This window comes from Rhineura floridana, chromosome 1 (assembly GCF_030035675.1).
Source record: "Rhineura floridana isolate rRhiFlo1 chromosome 1, rRhiFlo1.hap2, whole genome shotgun sequence".
Lineage (NCBI taxonomy): Eukaryota > Metazoa > Chordata > Lepidosauria > Squamata > Rhineuridae > Rhineura > Rhineura floridana.
Window position 1 is genome coordinate 285,857,249 of NC_084480.1, and position 21,652 is coordinate 285,878,900.

At 47.8% G+C, this 21,652-nt stretch overlaps 1 protein-coding gene across 1 annotated transcript; it reads left to right on the forward strand.

Moving 5' to 3' along the window:
• The first annotated feature begins 39 nt into the window (after window positions 1-39).
• Window positions 40-15,796, forward strand: LOC133377490 (uncharacterized). Its single transcript, XM_061611675.1, has 9 exons — window positions 40-58; window positions 1,177-1,268; window positions 3,048-3,217; window positions 3,317-3,584; window positions 4,230-4,327; window positions 5,546-5,586; window positions 5,895-5,935; window positions 15,088-15,553; window positions 15,663-15,796. The coding sequence occupies exons 1-9, from the start codon at window positions 40-42 to the stop codon at window positions 15,794-15,796; spliced, it is 1,329 nt and encodes a 442-aa protein (XP_061467659.1).
• The last annotated feature ends 5,856 nt before the right edge of the window (window positions 15,797-21,652 follow it).

A 21,652-nucleotide genomic window follows, 5' to 3' on the forward strand; every position in this document is an offset into this window, starting at 1 on the left:
CTATAACTCACTCCTGAGTCTCCACTCAGTCCCACAGCCATGAACACGTACCCTGCAGGTAGGACCTAGGGTGCCCAGGTTCTTGAGAGGGGAGGGGGACCCTGTCCATTGGGAATGGAACATCAGGAGGAAGATAATTGAGTTCCACGGAATTCTGCCTTGATTTCAAGGGAAAGGCTTGTGAGATGGATGGTTTTGCTCATGTTCAAGAGCTAACAGATGGCCGTGTTTGAGGACAGGAAGGAATTTCCCCTCAGATCATGTTGGCTCATTTATCTGAGAGGAGCAAGCAGGCATAGTGTTGTCTGTCACCTACACACATGGCTTGGCTCACTTGCTTCACTTGTCCAGAGCCCTTGCTCGCTTGGCAGGCGCTGTGGTCTGCAGCCAAATGCTTTTATGTTGCTGTACACCACCCAATATGTTTTGCAAGAGGGTGGTGTATAAATAAATCATGTAAATCTATTGGGAAGAACTGGCGGCCAGTTGATTTTGAGGTTGAATTATATAGCCTTTGGGTCCCTGTCATCTCTCAACTCTATGATTTTAAGTTAGAGGCCTTTGATGAACTTTAACATATGTGGGAGGGGGTATAATGAGGGTTTATTTTTGCACCATCACTGTGTGTGATGCTGTACTGTGGGTGTGGGGACCCTTTGGCCCTCCAAATGTTGCTGAACTACAGCTCCCATCATCCCTGGACATTGGCCATGCTTGATGGCATTGATGGGAGCTATAGTTCAGCAACATCAGGAGGGCCCAAAGTTCCCCACACCGGCTTTATGAAGAAGTTCCTGCCCCAAGAGGCTTACAACCTATAATTTGCAATGGAGGCTGATAGGTCCATGTCAGTGGGGCGGTGGAATCTGTTCCCAGGTTCACTCTGAACTTTCAAGGAGCTGTCCAGGGTGCTGAATCTAAATTTGGGGTCAGGCTTCAGCACCTTGGACAGCGCCCAAAAGTTCAGACGAAAACCCAGAGCAGATTCCACTGACATGGAACCACAAGCCGCTGCTGATAATTTGACACAGGGAGTGAACTGCAAAAGGGAAGGGTCCCTGAGTCCTGCTGCAAGACAAAAGCCAGGTCCTGTAGACTGAAGGTTTTGACCCTGGACTTCCCCTGTCATTTTTCATATGAATCCTCTTTGTTAATTTTTATTTTCCGGTCTCCCAGGGACTAAGCAGAAGGGCTTGCAGAATCTCACCAAAGGTATCCGTGAGCAGCCTTTCTCTGGCTGGGCCCCAACAACTGGCAATCTGCAGGAGGTGCTGTGGCAGCCTGAATACCATCTATTGGGAGATGCACCAATCTTCGAGGGCAGCTTTGTGTAGGTGAACTGAATGCTGCCCTTGGTTGGGCAGTGTGGCTTACAGCACAGAGATTTCTGCAGCAGTGTTCCCTGTTGGAGCCTGCCCTCCCCCCACGAACATACAAGGATGTGCACCATATTGGCCAGCATAGATTAAAGGCAGATCCACACCACACCAATACCATACATTTAAAGCACATCCAACACACATTGTTATTGCTGTTGTTGTTGGTGGTGTTGTTAATTAGATTTATATCTCGCCCATCCGCCCAGCAGAAGCCCATTGAAACCATGTGACTTCTTCCCTCAAAGAATCCTGGGAACTGTGGTTTCTTCCGACCGAGCTACAAATTCCCAGAAAACTTTACAAACTGCAGTTTCCATTATGCTTTGCGGCGGCAGGCAAACCATTTCGCAATTATTGCTAAGAGCCATAATGCCATTTTATGCCAGTTTGGGCCATTGTGTTTCCTTGTGTTTCTCTGCATGGAAGTGCTCACAAAGAGGCATGGGAGGGGGCAGATGGTTGCATCGACAACCTACTGCAGCAAATTGCCCCAGAAGGCCCTGCTTCCGACTTCTAGTTGAAAGGCTCAGGTAGTGGGTGATGGGAAAGGCTTCTATCCAACGGTGGCTGGAGCCCATTGGGACTGTTGGGGCAGAAAGGCAGGAAGCCCCAATGGGAGGTGGAACCAGAGCCAAAGACAGTCAGAGCCAACTCATTCTAGTTGTCTCTATCCTCCTCTTCCCGGCTGAGTTCAATGAGGGGCAACACTCAGGAGACTAAGGGGGAGGAAGCTCAAAGGCAGTGCCACCCCCTGGATTGCTTGCAAGTAAGAAGGCAGGGCAAGTGAGGGCTGACTGAAGGCAGACTAAGAGTCATCGATCATAGGGAGCTGCCTTAGTCTGAGTCTAAGTAAGTTGGCATATATTGCCACAAATAGCCTGATGCAAAAATAGTCTCAAAAGGCTGTTGGCTGAAAGGGTAAAGAAATGTAAGGTTTATTACCACTGGGGAATAAAATCATTCTGACAACAGACATACATGTGGCCATTGCAGAGCCAGGAGGAAGCAAAGCCTGAGGAAAAACAAACAAGGAATCAGTAAGGGGAAAATAGGTGGCCTTTCTGTCTATCGCCCCCTACTGGCTCAGGTTACTTGTTGTTGCAAGGGTTGGTGCTTTACTGCCAACAATACTGAGGAGGTTCAGTATTGCCTACTCTGACATGCAGCAGCTTTCCAGGGTTTTAGGCAGGGGCCTCTCCCAGCCCTGTCTGGAGATGCTGGGGATTGAACCTGGGCCAGTCTGCGTGCAAACCAAATGCTCTGCCACTGAGCTATGGCCATGCTGCTGTTGGTTGGGCAGTGGCCTATATGCCTTAAAGGAGCCACTTCTGTTCCTTCCACCAAAGCCCATATAGACAGCTGTTGCCAGGCAGAACAGACAGTGTTGGACTAAACCGACCTGTGGCCTATCCTGATATTAAGGCAGCTTCATGTGATTATATATGAGAGGGGGAAGAAACAAAGGCTTTGATGGTAGGCTTAAGAGACTCTAGGCCTGAAGAGGCGTAGGAGCCACAGTGCAAGGAACAGCTGGGAAGGTCTACTGTCAGCCAGACCCTGCATTGCCCAAATGATTTCAGATGCTGTAGCTTGTTTGGGGCTCCTATTGCCACAGCTTTTGTTCCATTCTTAGCAGACTCCCCTCCCCTCTCCTCTCCTCTCACGCAGGTAACCAAGAGGGGTGAATACGTTGGCATCCACGACCACCCCAATCTAATCACCATGGGTGTTTTAGCCAGCAGCCCATCTCTACTACTTCCTGACCTGATGATCATGGCCCAAGTAAAGAAAGGTGTCAAAACCACAAAGGCAAAGGTGAAAGACCTGGAGATCACTCGGTGAGATTGGTGCAGTCCCCCATTCTGCCATCCCTCACTTTCCTGGGAAAACCCCACCACCTGGGAGGTTCCTAGGCTGAGTCCTTCCTTCCCTCACAGGTTGATCCCTCTACACCTGGTGGAGATTTTTGTGTATAACGTGAATGAGCGACAGCTGAAAGTAAAGTTGGCAACAGGGCGAAAATATTATCTGCAACTCTGTGCCCCCAAAGGGGATGAGAACTTCCTCTTTGATTGCTGGATGCGCCTTGCTTACCTGTTGCACGTGGCCAGCGGCAGGATCAGTGATCCAGTCAGCTTCACCTCTAAGGAATCGGGGCTTCACACGATATGGAAGAGTGCTAGCTTGCGTGCTACATCTGAGAAGGTGAGTCTCATGAAGCAAAGCTACCCAAAAGCCTTCTTTGTCCTTTACCATATCCGCCTGCCATCATCACGCTGCTCAGTCTTACCCTAGCCCCTCCCCCACCTCTGGCATCCCAGCTTGTCAACAAGCCTGCCCTAGACAAAGTGTGGAAGGATCTTCCATTTCACTTCTCCCAATTTCTCATTTTCACAATTTTTGCCGTTTAAAAAATTCTCATGAAAATTCATCAGCAGTTTGGTGTGATTTCCCCCCTAATTTTCCCCCTCCTTCTCTTTGTATGCAGTTTTGACTTATGAACACATTTTTGCAATTAATTTCTCCTAATATAATGCATTTTTGTATGTTATGTTCACTAATATATTCATTGTTATGCACACTTTCCCGTTAGATGCATTTTGATAAACACTGTCTGGTTGGACAACTGCATTGCCAAATTGGAATGAGTGCAAATGGCAATGGAGGGCTGTCTTTCAGTTCTTGTACTGTTTCAGAAATTGCCAATTTGATTGATTTGCCTTTCAGTGTGAACAGAATCAAACTTCTCCCCCATCCCTACCCCAGACACATCCCCCGCCCTCTTGTCCCTCCCGGCCATCCTTACTAGACCATCCTTACACATCTGCATGACGTGCTGTGTTTCTCCAGCAGCCTTGGCTCCCAGGCACCATGGGTGCACAGTCCGCGGAAAAGCTGAAGGAGCAGCTACGTCAGGCCAGCTTGGCCAGGAGCATGTCAAGAACCACGTACGTACATGCTGTGCTTTGGGTTGAACAATCCTAAGTGTTGTCTTGTTTAAAAATAACGCAAAATAATTAATTTACTGTTGTTGGTTTTGGCAAAACATCATACAGATATGAAGAGAAACAGAAAAGAGCAGGGTAACCCCTGAGAGATTAGTCTATTGAGGTAGTACTAGCCAGGGTCTACCCTGTTATGTAGCAACAACGCATCTCTTTTCCCTTCACCTTGCATCTCAGTGCAGCTGCACTGGAATGCAGAAGCAGCTGAATTTTCATTCATTCTCTTTGCACTGGCTAGCTATATTGGCTGTTTAGGGGGGGGAGGAAGAGCTTGGGGGTTGCCTAGCAACCACTCAGGTTCCCCCCCCATGGTTGGCCCAAAGCCAAGTGCTTTCCCCATATAGCCCAACAGTCCCTATTTACCAGGGATTGTCCTTTTTTCTTGGTTTCCTGGTCCTTGGTAAATCATTGTGCCTATTGGGGGGGCATTTTTAGTGCAAATGGCTAATCATTCTTCAGGGTTCAGCTCCTTCCTTGGGGTTAAATGTCTAGGTGTATATATGTTTACGTACTGTGTCTCTGGTACACGTGAATATCTGGGCTCCTGCTGGGAGGAAGGGCAGGATATAAATCAAATAATAAAGAAATAAAATAAGCCATGGCCTCCCCCAAGACACCATGCAGGGCTCAGTCTCCCATTTCATACACTGCAGCTGCTGTATTTGGAGCTGTTGGTAATGTATTGTTAGACTACTAAGTTTGGCTCTGTAACTAAAAGAACAAACACCATTTGGCTTTCAAGTTGGTGGAGATTGGGATGGGGGGGGAATTCGATCCATTTTGCATTTCAAGGTGAAGCTATCAAATTTGCACTTTCCGAAACAATATGAGAACCCAAGTACAGCCCTCCTTCGAACTTTACACTTATCCAAATTTTGCCATGGAGTTCTCCAACCAAATAGTGTTTACATAAATTAGGGGAAAGTACACGTAGGCGGCCAGGCTACTCCAGCATAAATTAATTCACACATACAGAGGTGGAGACTGAATCTTGAACAATGTGTAATTGGAAGGGGAGGCCTTGTCAGCAACCTTTGCGATGGAACTAGGGGTGTTACAAATATATCCATGTTTCCACCTGTGAAATGAGAAATTGATTCCGCTCTGGCCAAACTGTGGCAGTTGTGTGGTCAAATTCTCATCCACGCCTTTCCATTTCAGGGAAAGTGACCTTGCTTCACAACACAGCATCCTCAAATCAGGTAAGGATGGAGGCACTGAAGGCAAGGCCATGCTCAGGTTAAACTTCAGCCCTGCTCCCTGATATGTCTGAGGTGGGCACAAGAACAGCCCTCCAGCCAAACATCTCAGCACGGTGCCCCCAGTCTTGAGATGCCAGGATGACGCATCTTGGAGCCTTTTATACAGCGGAGTGTCTGAAGTAGCTGAGTGGGACAGCAGGGGTGCATCCCCCCTAGAACCAGGTGCCTGTCTCTACAGACCACTGACAGGACCCTTTGCGGCCTCCACAGCTTTCACTCCCTTCCTCCTTTCCTCTTTATTTCAAAAGGTTTTGCTTCTCAAGGATCAGTTGGAATCTCACCCAAAAAGGTAAGGAGACTGATCTTTTCCTTCTCCAGCTCTGTAGATCTTGTTATCTCCCAGAGAACCCAGTGGCTGGACTTGGGATACCTTATGACACACAGGTTATTTTCCCAAGGTGCTAGTCCCTGTCAGCAATTTTCTTGACTTGCAATTTGGTTGACCTGTGTGGTCGGAAATGTGAGAAAGGGGGAGGGAAGGGATGCAGATTGAAGGCAGAATCGCAAGGGGGGTGGGTGGAACTGGTGATTCTAGAATGCCCATTTGTGAGGGGAGAAAGACATTTGACCCAGAAGGCAGAGAATAGGAGTGGAGGGACTTGCACAGGAAAGGTCTCAGGTACCATTCTTAAAATCAGAGATGTGGGCTTGTGAGCCTTCTTTATCTAGCATATTTCATTGCTGATCATGCGCTGATAATGTGAAGAGGAAAAACCATCTCGGCTGTGCTGCGCTCCTCCTTGTAGGCGCTTTGCTTCAATGTTTTTTAGTGGTTGGGCTCTCTTATGCCCCATCTCCTGCTTCCTCTGTCTCTCTGCCACCTGCAAAAGCTGCCCCAGCTGCTGCCTATTTTGCCTTTCACTTATTCCCCAGTCTGCCTTTCACTCAGGCTTGACAATGGAGAAGGGGAGGGGGTCTAATCAGTTTCATTTTTTCTTGTCAATTGCATACCAAGGCACTCTCCCAGCTTCAGCCTTGAACTGGAGGGAGTAAACATCTAAAATTAGAGGGCAGGGCTGCAAGGAAACAGCAACACTAATCCTTCCCAGAGGAATGCCTACTTGTGTGAATGGAAAACAGCAGATTGGAAGCAACCATTGAGCAAAAATGTAGACCTTGAAAATCTATTACGACTGTAAAAGCAGCATCTTTAGTACGAAGTTAGGCTCCCGTGTGAATAAGCCCTAAATGATAAACCAAGAGATGGGGGAAGAGGTGGGGGTCCATGTTCTGTATTGCAGTAGTAAAATTATTTGATTCCCTGTCCCCATTGTCTAGTGGAGTCTCCCACCAAAGCAGTGGGCAGAGATCTGGGACCACCAGTCATCAGAATCCTAGCCCTTCTGTGTTCCTGTATGAGTTCAGAGCTCTAGTTCATTGAGAAGTGGGTGGGCCAAGCTTTCTTTGGAAGCAATGCTATGGTAATTGCATTTATCTTTCATTGATTTCTGGGAATCCATTCCCCATATATGCCAGGATATTTTACCCTTCTTCCTTTATAGGAATACACTTCCAGAGAACAGTCTCAGTCTTCTGCTCCCAAGTTGATGAGCAAGAGTGCAACTAAGCAGTCACCAGGATCCCAGGTTGGCCTTTCCGGATTCCGCAGACCTTCCAAATCACAGAAGCAATCCATGCTTAAGCAGGTTTCTCCTCACTCCTTCCCACGATCTCGAGCTTCAGTGGGAGCAGGACCTTCTCAGCCATTTGCCGTGTCTGAGGCAGCACGTCCCGCCACTCCTAGAACATCATTAGAATGTGAACCTGAACCTGTGAAACTACAAATGAGCAAAAAATCCAGATCTTTGGTACAAACCCTAGCCACTACACTCTCACAAGAGGACAGCTCCGAGACTCACAAGGAGAAGGAGTCTCCTGCCAAATCTCTGGACAGAAGTCCTGGCCCATCAAAGCCAGTCAAGCCTTCATCACGACAAGGAAGAAAAGGCCCAGCTTCCCAGAGCCCTTCCACAAAGCAGAGTCGGCCTGCATCCGGAGGTGTTTCAACAAAAGCACCAGCAGCCAGTCCGGCCCCCAAATCCTGTGCCTTAGAGGCGGCGGGTCCGTCAGATGCATATGATGTTTCAGAGGCTGCTGGACCTTCTGAAGTGGGTGCCAAGTCAATGGCAGCTGGCCCATCCAGACCAACCAGTCAGCCAGCTCAAATGACTTCTGAGAAACCTGCAGCCGCAGTTGCTCCTTCTGAGCCAGGGAGTCGGGGCCAGGAAAGTGCCGCACATTCACAGACAACAAATGTGAAATCCCAGGAGCCTAGCAAGGCACAGAGTAGCAGGCCACAGACATCTTCAAGCCGCTCCCCAAAGAAGGGGCGCTCCACTTCTTGGAGCCCATCACGGAAGGAAAAGAAGTCTGGGCTACAAGTCCACAGGACAACAGCATCAGTAGCAGTGGGGCCTTCTCAACAAGGCTGGAAGACTGTGGGTGTGGGGCCCTCCATGGTGGTTGGCCTGATTACAAGCAGGCCCCAGAGCGGAGCACTGGGAACAGATAAAGAAAGTAAAGATCTAGCCAAGCAGATCCAGCCAAGCAGTGCTGCAGGGAAACAGGAACCCCCCAGGTATGCTGGCTGGGAGAACCAAGTGGCAGATGTTCAGGGTGAGAAGTACAGTCTCAGCAATCTGGGTTGGGCAAGATAAGAGAACCAGCTGCCTGGTGCACTTCCTTTGAAGCCCAGCTGAACAAAGGCAAGCAGATCTGTTAGCATCTCTGGGATAAAATGCTCAAACGAGTGAAGAAGACAAGAATGTCATATTCTGTGGGGTGTGAAGTGATCGACTATAACCTTGTCAACCAATAGCTCCAAATGAGATGGTGGGAGCCTAATTTATACATTACCACAGTTTTGTGTAAATTGTTTATCTACAGTCCAGCTCCACACCACTTCGCTTGGATAGAATGAGTGTGAGGAACCTTTGGCCCTCCAGATGTTGCTGAACTACCATGGGCATTGGCCATGCTAGGTTGAGCTGATGGGAGTTGTAGCTCAGCAACATCTGGAGGGCCAAAGATTCCCCACATCTGGGATAGAAGAACTCATGCGGGAAAATGAAGCAATTCCTTCCCATGCCAGCACCACCCTTTCAAGGAAGCTTGTATGGAAATGAACCACATAATTTCCCCCATCCATGTTGTTCCTCCATCCGGACACAAGGGCTGTGTGGGAGAAGCAGCTCTCATGTTGCTGGGCTGGAGAGTTAGCAGTTCCTGGGCTGAGGAACACCAACTAAAATTCTCTCACTTGGCTACTGGCTCAGGAGGAATAGGGCTTCTCCCATAGCTGTGATTTTGGACCTGTGCAACTCAGGTCCATCCCTAGGTATTATGGGAAATATACAGTTTTGCAAGTTTTAGCTGCAAAGTATGCATATTGCTCTCCTGAACTGCCTAGATATCAAACTAGAGTTAGTGGGCATGTTGTGCTTAGTCCTCCTGCATGTTCTTATTTTTTAAAAATGTTGCTCCCAAAGCACTAACCCCAGAGTCAGGTTAAGAAATCTTGAGTATGAAATCTCAAAAGGTGGAAAATGTAATGCATTTGGGCTTTTTAACTGTTCACCTGAGCCCTTTTCAAATGTTATTTTGTTGTTATATGCCTTCAAGTCGATTACGACTTATGGTGACCCTATGAATCAGTGGCCTCCAGTGGCATCTGCTATAAACCACCCTGTTCAGATCAAACGTTATACAATGCTAAATTAACAACAGGGGTGCGGGAGACGAGCTTTGTAACCTATGCATGTTCATTAGAATCTGTGAGAGAACCTCACATATGCAGCTGTCCATGTAGGAGGCCCTCTCTTCCTATGATCACAAATCCTGCGCATGCGAGGGTTCGCTAACAAAGACACATTGTGGCAGCCTACTGCCATAATGTCCCCCATGTTCATGCATTCCTGTTATGTATAACTGCTGACTCCATTAGTTAAGCATGCCATCATATTTTTTTCTAACTGCTGCATCCATGAGACCTAGAAACATACTTCTTCCATTTAAAACATTTGATTCCTGGGATTCCAGGCAGGGCCAGGAAGTGGTCTCGGGTACTATTATGAACCTTGGAATAACAATAAAAATCATTAGCTGTGTTTTTATTCTGAACTCCTTTAACAAATTAGACTAACTGAACTTGTATCTAAACAGGAGCCAGATGTCCAAGAACAAACTGAAAAAGGCTCTGAGTTCAAGTAGGAAGAAATGCCAATTAGATGGCCTATATGAATGCTTGATTCCCATATCCCCCACCACCACGCCCCTGGCTGGAAGCCATGTCGCTGGCTAATTGCTCCATTTGCTTTGCAGCTCGACAAAGAAGCAGCCTTACTTTTGTAACCATGTATAGTGTCCTGTCCTCATCTATGGAGAAACTGAAACTGTCAAAAAGCAGGGAAGATTCTAAGGTACTGGGGCAGAGCAAGGGTGCGGTTTGAATGAAACATTTTGTGAGTCAGAGATGCTCTTCTGGTGCATCTGATTGTCATATGCTTCCCTGTTCCTAAAATAAGATGGCAGGTGTGAGGTCAATAGGGTGATCTTCTCTACTCACTATTCACAACTACAGCTGGTTCATAATTGCATGTGCATCATTATTTATTTATTTATTTATTCAATTTGTTAGTCGCCCATCTGGCTGGTTGTCCAGCCACTCTGGGTGACGTACAAGATAAAAAACAATACATTAAAACGTTAAAATTTAAAACCATAACAGTAAAAACCTAACCCACCCCAAAAGCCTGCCTGAAGAGCCAGGTCTTCAAGGCCCGGCGGAAGCTCATCATAGAAGGGGCATGGCAGAGATCATTTGGGAGAGAGTTCCACAGGGTGGGGGCCACTATTGAAAAAGCCCTCTCTCTAGTCCTCACCAGTCTAGCTGTTTTCACCGGTGGGATCGAGAGAAGGTCTTCTGAGGCTGATCTTGTTGAGCGGCATCCCTGACGATGCTGGAGGTGCTCCTTCAGATAGACTGGGCTAAAACCGTGTAGGGTTTTAAAGGTCAAAACCAACACCTTGAATTGGGCCCGGTAAACAACCGGTAGCCAGTGCAACTCCTTCAGCACTGGAGTGATGTGATCTTGTCGGCGGCTGCCTTTAATCAGACGAGCCACCGCATTCTGTACCAGTTGCAGCTTCCGGACCGTTTTCAAGGGTAACCCCACGTACACCGCATTACAGTAGTCTAGGCGAGAGGTGACCAGGGCATGTACCACCGGTGGGAGCAGATGGTTGGGAAGGTAGGGGCGCAGCCTCCGTATCAGATGGAGTTGATACAGCGCCGCCCGGCTCACAGCCGAGACTTGAGCCTCCATGGACAGCTGGGAGTCAAGAATGACCCCCAGGCTGCGGACCTGGTCTTTCAGGGGCAATCGTACCCCATTGAGCACCAGGTCCACATCCCCCAGCCTTCCCTTGTCTCCCACAAACAGTACCTCGGTTTTGTCAGGGTTCAGCTTCAGCTTATTCCTTCCCATCCAGCCACTCACCGACTCCAGGCACTTGGACAGGGTTTCTACAGCCAACCTCGGTGAAGATTTAAATGAGAGATAGAGCTGCATGTCATCCGCATACTGATGACATTGCAGCCCAAATTTCCTGATGATTGCCCCCAGCGGCTTTATATAGATGTTGAACAGCATCGGGGAGAGGATGGAACCCTGTGGCAACCCAAAAGTGAGAGGCCAAGGATCCAAGACCTCATCCTCCAATACCACTCTTTGGTACCTACCAGAGAGGAAGGAATGGAACCACTGCAATACAGTGCCCCCCATGCCTAACCTCTCCAGGCGGTCCAAGAGGATAATGTGGTCAACGGTATCGAAAGCTGCTGAGAGATCAAGGAGGACAAGGAAGGTGCATTCGCCCCTATCCCACGCCCTCCTCATATCATCTACCAAGGCGACCAAGGCTGTTTCAGTCCCATGTCCAGGCCTGAAGCCCGATTGAAATGGATCCAGATAATCTGCTTCCTCCAAGTGCGCTTGCAACTGCTTTGCCACCACCCGCTCAACCGCCTTGCCTAAGAATGGCAAATTTGAGACTGGGCGAAAGTTGTTCAGATCTTGGGGATCCAAGGAGGGCTTCTTTAAGATTGGTTTTATTACTGCCTCCTTGAGCGCTGATGGCATTACTCCCTCTTCGAGAGATGTATTTACCACCATCTTGATCCCCTCACCCAGTCTATCTTTGCAGCTCATAATGAGCCACGATGGGCAAGGATCGAGTAAGCAAGTGGTTGGCTTTAAGGTTGAAAGCACCTTGTCCACTTCATCAGATGGAAGAAGCTGGAACCGATCCCACACCACCAGAGCACCACTGGTCACCTCTGGCTCGCTCACTGTGTCCACAGCGCACGGAATAGCACTCTTAATACGATCGATTTTCTCCGCAAAGTGTTTAGCAAACTCGTCACAGGAGGCCTTAGCATGTTCCATTGGTTCCGGAGCAACTGGACCGACCAGGCTCCAGACCACTTGGAACAGTCTCCTGGGACAGCACTCTGCAGATGCAATAGAGGCACCATAAAAATCTTTTTTTGCTGCCCTTATTGCCACATGATAGGCTGCCGCAGCCACTCTAACATGTGTCCGATCATCATCAGAGCGAGATTTCCGCCACCGGCGCTCTAGCTGTCTCACCTCCCGCCTCAGAATTCGCAACCGTGGGGTGAACCACGGTGCCATCTGAGCTCTATTCAGGGGGAGAGGGCGTTTCGGAGCCACCCAGTCTAATGCCCCGGCGATTGCGGCATTCCACCTCTCCACCAGGGTCTCAGCCGAGTGGCTGTGTGCATGCTCCAGAGAGTCCCCAAGCGCATTCAGGAATCCATCAGGATCCATCAGACGCCTGGGGCGGACCATCTTAATAGGTCCTCCACCCCCACGGAGGGTTTGTGGCACCGAAAAGTCCATCCTCACCAAGTAGTGGTCTGACCATGACAAGGGGGTGATGGATGTACCCCCAATTTTCAGATCACTCCCCTCCTCTCCTGAGACAAACACAAGGTCAAGTGCATGACCGGCTACATGGGTGGGCCCCATTGTAATAAGGTGCAGCTCCCAGGAAGCCATGGTTTCCATGAAGTCCCGAGGCGCCCCAGTAAGGATGGCCTCTGAATGTACATTGAAGTCCCCCAATACCAGCAGGTTTGGGGACTGTACACGCACAGCCGAGACCACCTCCAGCACCTCGGCCAGGGAGTCTGTCGTGCAGCGGGGTGGACGGTACACGAGCAGAATCCCTAGACTGCCCTAATAATTACTTGATTATTAGATCTTGAAATGTCTTGGCTTCCATCAAAGAACCCACATTTTAGCATGTGTTTTTAAATTGCTTTTTTTTAAAAATGTGTTTTTAAATTTGTATTTGTTTTTAATGTTTTTAATTGTTGTAAACCGCCCAGAGAGCTTCGGCTATGGGGCAATATACAAATGAAATAAATAAATGGGAACAGTAGTTTAAGGGAACTGACCTCACAGACCTATAATTCCCATTACCCTTAAATAATTATCTATATCTACAATTGCCATCACCTGTAACAAACTACAGTTCCCAGGATTCTCCATTAAAGTGTTATAAGAGTGCTTTAAATGTATTATGTTGATGTGACATAAGTGCTTGATGGATGACATCAGAATGTGTGTTTGAGATGACAGTGGGCAATGTAGACATTCTGTCATTGGTGTTCGATCTATGATAGCCCCTACACATGTGCAATCCTTTACTTGATGGTTCATATATGAACTAGCTCATAGTGCAGAATTGTTCCATGCCTCAAGGATGCCTTCTTTCTTCTAGAAGTTTCTTTCTGCATTTCTGCACCATGGTAGCTCCAATGGAGACTTGCCCTAAGGTGATGCTTTTCAGGCCCCCTCCCAAAACCACATTCCAATTCCTTACTCAGTCTATTACTCCGTTTATAGACACATATCTGTTCATGCAAATGTACACCTATTCTTACACCTAACAACATGCAAATACACAAACCCCAGCAAGGTTTGAGAAAGAATTCAGTTCCAAGCCTCAGCTAGGGTATATGTGAAGAAATAAGATAAGAGAGCCTCTGAGCATATGTGGAATCCTTTTTGCCACTAACCTCACCAGTTTGGGATTCATTAGCCAGCATGATTTGTGGGTCAAAGGGCAGGTTTGAGTCCTAGGATTTCTTTACCCTTTCTTTCCAAATTTAAACCCTGCCCAGTGGTGTCAAGGATTGTCACTGCATAATGCAAATTAAGACCTTGTGCTTGAATTTTGGACAGCCCTATCAGAAGGGAGAGGCAGTCTCATAGGGGTGCTCAAAAGGGAGGGAAGGACTAATTTATGTTGTGAAGATTGCCCAATCCATTCTGACCAATGCTCTTTCTCAGGGGCAAAGGGTCTTTCTGTGTCTTATTCTCGTACACCCTTGAACACAACACCCTCAAGAATATACTTTCAAACATTTAGCAAATGTACTAGAATAAGACACATTAAAACCCTTTGCTCCTGAAGAAGAACTTTGGTCAAAAAGGATTGGGCAGTCATCACCACAAAACAAATTACTACTTTTAAAGCACCAAGTTGAGGCTTACCTCATCTTATGCTCTAGTGCAGTATTTCTCAAATAGTGGGCCTCGACCCACCAGTGGGCCTCGGGCCACTTTCAGGTGGGCTTCAGTGCCACAGCCTGACTAGTGCCTCTTCACTTGCCTGCCCTGCACCCTAGACATGCCACATAGCCTTTTGGTTGGACCAATGCCAGAAATGTAAAGGTAGCTGGGAGACAGAGAAGTTGTGGGGAACAGAAGGGAAGGAAGGCCTCTCTCCACAGAAGGAAAAAGACATGAGTGGAACATGAACAGGCAGGAGGGATGAAAGAAACTGGCAGTTGGGTGTGTGTGGATAAGGTACATGTTAAGTGGAAGAAGAAATTACAGGAGATGGGTAAAAATACTTTGAGAGGCATGGGGGGATGGGATGGCATGGAGAAAATATTAAAAATATAAAAGAAAAAGCCCTTTAAAGCCACTGAACTGCAAATTCTGAGTGAAACAGGGAGGCTGTCACAGTAGCTCGAGCAAATACCTGTACTTAGGAAAGCAGAGCTATGGAACTCCCTGCCACAAGGAAAACACTGTGGCAAAGAATTTAGCAATTTTTCAAGATGGTTTAGAGATCAATAGAAAATGATATCAGTAATTGCCAGCTGATTATACCAAACTTCATCTGCCACAAGTCTCTGACTGGTTCTGCCCCTGCACCACCATTTTGTGACTGGTGGGCTTCAGGAATTTTCAGTCACCTAAAGTGGGCCCTGGGGATGGAATGTTTGAGAACCTCTGCTCCATTTTTTTAATGCTATCCCCCCCCACCAAGTTTTCTCCTGCCTCTCCTATAGCCGCACATCTCTTTTTCCCCACTCTCTTCTCTCTCTTTGCTCTTCCACAGCAGGTGGCTGTCAAGCCTTCCAAACGTGTAACAATCTCAGGCGTGATTGGCCCATCAGGGAAAAGTGTCCCGGAGGAGAAGAAGGAGGAAGAAGAGGCAGGGAATCCTGAGCTCCACACAGTTGACAATCTGAGGATGGATGCAGGCTCCAGTGCAGCAGCTATGATGGGGACAGATAAAGACCGCCCACCCCCACAGTCCCACGCTTCAATGGGAGAAGGAGCCCCTGAGGCAAAGAGTCCTGCAGTTGGGGGTGGCAACTCAGAAGCAGCTGAATTCTCAAGGCCAGGCAGCCAGATCATTGCCAGGGAACCTGGTGTGGCAAACGTGACTTCCCAGAAGTCTGACCAGATCAAGGATGTGGGACAGCCCAGCACTCCCCACCTGGAGGATCAGGGTTGCCAGGTCTCCGGTTTCCTGCCGGAGTCTCAGGGGAAAAGGGGCCGTCTCTGGCCTCCGGCTATACGTTTAAAAAGGTGGATCTCCGGCTTTTCAGCGGCCCCCTCAGCCACACATGTGTGATTGACACACGCATACGTTGGGCTGTGGCTGGCCGCCTTCCCACCCTTTCTCAGTCAGCCGGGAACTGCAGACACAGGAGGACGAAGCAGCTGCCAGCAGGTGCCTCAAGAAGACTCGAGCTGCCGCCGTCATTGCATGGAAGCTGCCTTGCACTGGGTCGACAAGCCGAAGAGTTCAACGAGGCTAAGTGCGGGAGAAGAAGGGCACGCACATATACACAAGAGCCTTCCCCATCCCAAAAGCAGGCAGGGGCTCCCGGCTACTTCGCTCCCGGAAAACGGCTGACAGGCCCAAGGTGGTCCTTCTCCTCCTCCTCTCACCTGCGACCGGCTTCAAGCGCCGGCTGCCTTTCGCGCAGAGTTCCTGGTTGCCGAGCGCCAACCTCGGCCTCGCCAGCCCACGCGGCAGAAGGCACACGCCCGCCCGCCCTGCCTTCTTTGGGCCGAGGAGAAGGCGGAGGCCCGGCACGCCCGGGAGGGGAAGAGTGGGCGGCGGGGTGGAGGCTTAGGTTTGGGAGAGGCGCCTCAGCCGTCGCCAGCCTCGGGGGGGAGGACGGAGCCTGCCCCTCACCGTTTCCTGAAGGGACCCCCCCCCAGCAGCAGCCCCTGCCCGCTGCCGAGCGGCCTGCCAGCCTCAGCAGGAGTGGAGGCCGGCCAGCCGGCTCCTTCTTAGCCCTGGAGCCGGTTCCCCACAGCATGAGGGGTGAAGCGGCCGGCCGTCCTTTCCGGAGCTGGCAGGCCGCTCGGCAGCGGGCAGGGGCTGCTGCTGGGGGGGGATCCCTTCAGGAAACGGTGAGGGGCAGGCTCCATCCTCCCCCCCGAGGCTGGCAACGGCTGAGGCGCCTCTCCCAAACCTAAGCCTCCACCCCACCACCCGCTCTTCCCCTCCCGGGCGCGCTGGGCCTCCGCCTTCTCCTCAGCCCAAAGAAGGCAGGGCGGGCGGGCGGGTGCCTTCTGCCGCGTGGGCTGGCGAGGCTGAGGTTGGTGCTCGGCGACCCGGAACTCTGCGCGAAAGGCAGCAGGCGCTTGAAGCTGGTCGCAGGTGAGAGGAGGAGGAGAAGGACCGCCTTGGGCCTGTCAGCCGTTTTCCGGGAGGGAAGTGGCTGGGAGCCCCTGCCTGCTTTCGGGATGGGGAAGGCTCTTGTGTATATGTGCGTGCCCTTCTCCTTCTCACGCACTTAGCCTCGTTGAACTCCTTTCGGCTTGTCGACCCAGTGCCAAGGCAGCTTCCATGCAACTCCCGGGGCCGTTTTCACACGAGAGGTTTCAAACGCCCCTTTTGCATTTCCCGCGTCTGCAGAGCCTGCTTAAAACTATTCCTCGTTCTGGCCCGCAGAAACACTTGTTCCCGCTCCAGGCTAGCATATCATCCTTTTTCGTGAAAAGCCTTTTCATGGGTAATGGATGGTTTCCGGGGCACTTTTGAGTTGCCCTGTCCCGTTACTTTCGCCTAGTGTATCACATTCCCAAGATCACACATCTCTTTTTTTGTTTGTGTTAATGACTTTGTAGCTGCCGTCACTATGACAGTCTCTTGTCGTTGCCCATATATACTTGTGCTTGAAATGGAGAGTGTTTACTTTCAGCGACCCACCACATCAAGAAAACCAGACTCTTGTGCCCCCCCAATAAGCAGTATCAAGTTGGTTGAAATGAACTGCACTTTCAATTTTTCATTATCTGAGTCTGATGACTCTGGTTGCAGGGTTAGCATGTGTTAACTAATTTGAGTATTGCTTCCTCAAATTGCACTGTCATTTATTTACTGGTTTTTATTTCTTCTTCTCTGCCTAATATGGAGTAGAAAATATTCTACAGCAGCCAACCTTAATCTGGTGATCGCCAGATGTTTTGGACTACAGCGCAGTTATTTATGTTCTCAGGCATGGGATTTAAGGTTTCATAATGATTAGATCATAAATAGGTGAAAGGCTTTGCATTAGTTCAGACAGCCTGTTATATAGCCTTGTTAATAAAAGAGATTTCCAGAAATAGGCTTTTGAGTAAGTGGTGTATCTTAACAGTCGTGCAAACTGAAATTAGTAATTTAGGCAAAATAAAGTTAGTAATTTATTACAGATTTATCGCAATGTGTTGGGTACTGTGCAGAAAGAGAAGTGATACATTATTAAAACCATTGCCCAGTTTCCTTGATCTAAGTCTCTTGAGCATACACTATGGGTCAGTTTACCTTCTACACCAAAGGACTTCTGTGGGATTTAAAATTGTTAAGCAAAATTCCCTGGACTATCAGCAGTAGTTTGAAACTAATCACAGAAGCCCGATTTCTACATCTAAAAGACATTGATTTCAAATAGCTTCTCGTACATCATTTTACTTTATTGCTTAACATATTTTAGATTAGGGAGTCTCAAGATTTGAGCCTCCGTAAATCAAATTAATGACTGTTCAAGTCTTTCAGAATGTAAGGTTAGAAAATAATTCAGTTGGAGCAATAAAATGATAATGTAATTGGGTCTCTGAAATAAGCTTCCTTCCCTAGCAGCTGCCTCCTTAAGGAGGCCCAAATTAACTTTTAAGGATTAGACAAACTTCTCTTACTCTGCTTGCTTGAACATTTAGCAGTGTGTCTGGTTTCTGACTGTTTCCTCTGGGTGTAATGACAAGACAGGTAAACATATAGTAAAGGGAGTGACTGTGTGTGTGTGTTTTTCCCTGTTGGCTACTGTACAGCAAGTGGAGCAGCATATTAAATAGTATGGTTTGCTTGCTTTAGAAAGCCTAATGGACACTTGGTTTTTCTCAGATAAATGGGGTCACTTTCAAAATACATTTAAGGGCAAAGAGCGTAGAACCACTTAATTCTAATAGGGCTGGCAAAAGCTACGTTAGGGACACATCACATTGTCTTTTAAGGCGAAGAACTACTGGGTGACCTTAGGCCAGTCACTGCCTCTCAGGCTCAGAGGAAGGCAATAGTAAACCACCTCTGTCTGAATACTGCTTACCATGAAGACCCTATCTGGGATCAACTTGAAGGCAGTCCATTTCCATTTTGCATCACCCTAAGCTTGTGAGAAAGAATGACCTTGTCACTTCAGATGGACCTAGGAACACCCTGTTAGGTAAGATTTCTATTTTAATCTCCAGAGAATTTTTTTTTGAATGGTATGCTCCAAGCAACTGGTTGATACAATGTATCATGTTTAATGATGTCACTAGGGCCCGCCCCGTGACATCACTAAGGCCCGCCCCGTGATGTCACTAGGGCCCGCCCCGTGATGTCACTAGGGCCCGCCCCGTGATGTCACTAGGGCCCGCCCCGTGATGTCACTAGGGCCCGCCCCCATTTTCTCAGGTTTTTGGATGGTTCCGACCTGGCAACCCTATTATGAGTATCCATTGTTTACCCTGATTAGCATGCCCTGAGCCTAAGCCATGGGCCTTCACAGTAGAAGTAACACGTATTTCTGGGGGTTCTGCAAGACAATTAGTTTATTTAACACTAATGCTTCTAACCCAAACATATTTACTCTGAAGGAAGTCCTATTGTCTTAGATGGAGTTAACTATCAAGTAAGCATGCTTAGGAGTGTTGCCTTACTTTAATTTCCAATTTGATTATTCAGTTACCATTTTTAAGTGAAAAGTTCATTTCCTTCAAGCCACCACAGGGGTCCAGCAAAGGTGGGCAAGCTATTTTGTCTGGAGGGGTGTGTGCTTTCCACACCTTGCCCCCCCCTCCACACAGCCTATGGTCCTGCAGCCTGTTGGTCAGGACTTAAGATGGGCCACAGCAATGACACCCTTTTTTTTCTAGATTTTTCGTTTATGGTTTAAAAAAAAAGGAGGAAGATGGAAAAGAGATAATAGAGAACACAGAACAGGAGAAAGAACTAAATACAACAATGATAATATATTTATTATTATTATTATTGGAATTAGAGTTTATCACCTGCCCTTCACCCAAAGGTCCCAGGGCAGGTTACAAAAGTTTTAAAACACATAATTAAAATCAACCTAAACAACATCACAGAAAATAGGAAGGGTTCTAAAAATATACATCTCAGATGTCTAAGGCGAGGATAAAGAAGTGTGTCTTCAGCATTCACTGAAAGTTGTACAATGAAGTTGCCAGATGCACCTCAGTGGGGAGGGAGTTCCATAGCTTAGGGGCTGCCACAAAGAATGCCCTCTCCCAGGCCATGCACACCCCTGAGCTTCTGAGAGCAGCAGAACTACCAAAAGTGCTGATCTGGACACCCAAGAGGGTCTGTAGGGAAGGAGGCAGTCTTTCAGATATTTGGGACCTAAGTCATTATAGGACTTTAAACACTAACATGAACTGGGCCCGGAAACAAACTGGCAACCAATGCAACTGTTTTAAAACGGATTATATTATAAAAAACTAAACGTGGATCTCATGTAGGTTGGGATTAAAGGTCGATCTCAGGTCCAAAATATTTGAAGAATTAGGCTACAACACCATCCCAGTTTCAGAGCTAGTCTGCATCCCTTTGCTCATAGTCAGCCTGTCACGCTATTAACTGAACCCCTCCTCAATCCTGTTATATTGTTGTGAGTTTGGGGATTGAAATGGATGGTTTCTATGCGTCCCCTTCCAGCCTCTGATTTGGAATTCTGTGCCTTGGGGTGAGAGGCTCGCATCTGCTGGTCAGATGAGTTTCTTTTGTTAAGCTAACAGAGTGGCCAGGTTTGTTAATGGGTCTACCAGGTGCCCAGCAATTGGTGACTGGGCCAGGAAGATACTTTTGTCATTGAAACTCTTCAGGAGAACCCCCCCTCCTGGGGCCGAGGAGAGACTTGTGTTTTTAGTGTGTCTGGGAATGGCTGGGAACTGGAAGCAGGCAGAGAGACTGGCTCTCTGCACCATGGCTTTAGGATGCCTTCTGTAACCCTGATGAAAAAGCTGGATATTGGACTGCTGATGCCTTGAACCCCTCCATCCTAAGCTCAGGTTGGAATGTGTGTAAATAAACTATATTTCATAAAGACACCACAGTCTCCGCTGACCTTCTTCCCAAGGAAACCAAACCCAGGGTGAGTGCAGGGACCTCAGGAAATCTCACCGCTCAGAGAATGGGGAGGTGCACAGCAATATTGATACTGCCCCTAGCCTCTGTCTGCTTCTCCGTAGCCATCAATTCCCTGCCTCTTCTGCATGCCTGGTACTTTCATCAGCTCCAAAGAATAATTTCTTATCTACAACACAGGGTGGATTGGCATATACCTTTCACAATCTGCATATTTTCCATATGATACTGAATGTTGCATAAGAGTGCTACATGAAAAAGCACATACATATTACATAGTTATTATTCCCGAATTGTGGAACAGTCTCCCCGAAGAGGTACGCCTGGCGCCGACACTATTATCTTTTCGGCGCCAGGTTAAAACCTTTCTCTTCTCTGAGGCATTTTAATCTAAGTTATTTTGTAAATGTTGTAATTGTTATTTTAAATGATGTACTTTTATATTTGTTATATTGATCTTGTAATTTTATTATTGTATATGCTTCTATGTTTGCCGCCCAGAGAGCTGTTTGCTAGTCGGGCGGGATATAAGCTGAATAAATAAAATAAATAAATAAATAAATGTGGGTGCTATATTGTGGCACATTACTTTACTCATGATATGCACATGTTTGGGTAAATTGCTTGCAGTCTTTTAGCTTAGAATAAAGACAACTAGGACAGCGAAGGTTTATAAGGGAACTAACAAAATGGAGAGACAGCTTTCCTCATTATACTAGAACCTTATTATACTATAACACAAGAACTGCAGGTTCATTACAGACTGCAGAAAATACTTCTTCCTACATCATCACAGCACAATCCTACGCATGTCTACTCAGAAATGCGTACAAGACTGCAGCCTTACACAATTTAGTGCTACAAGACATAGGAAGCTGACTTATACTGAATCAATCCACCTCAATGTTGTCTACACTGACAGGCAGCAGCTCTCCATGGTTTCAGGCAGGATTCTGTCCCAGCCCTACCTGGAGATGCCAGGCTCATAGCCACTAATTTAGATAGGTTTTCAGAAGGACAGGTATTTTGA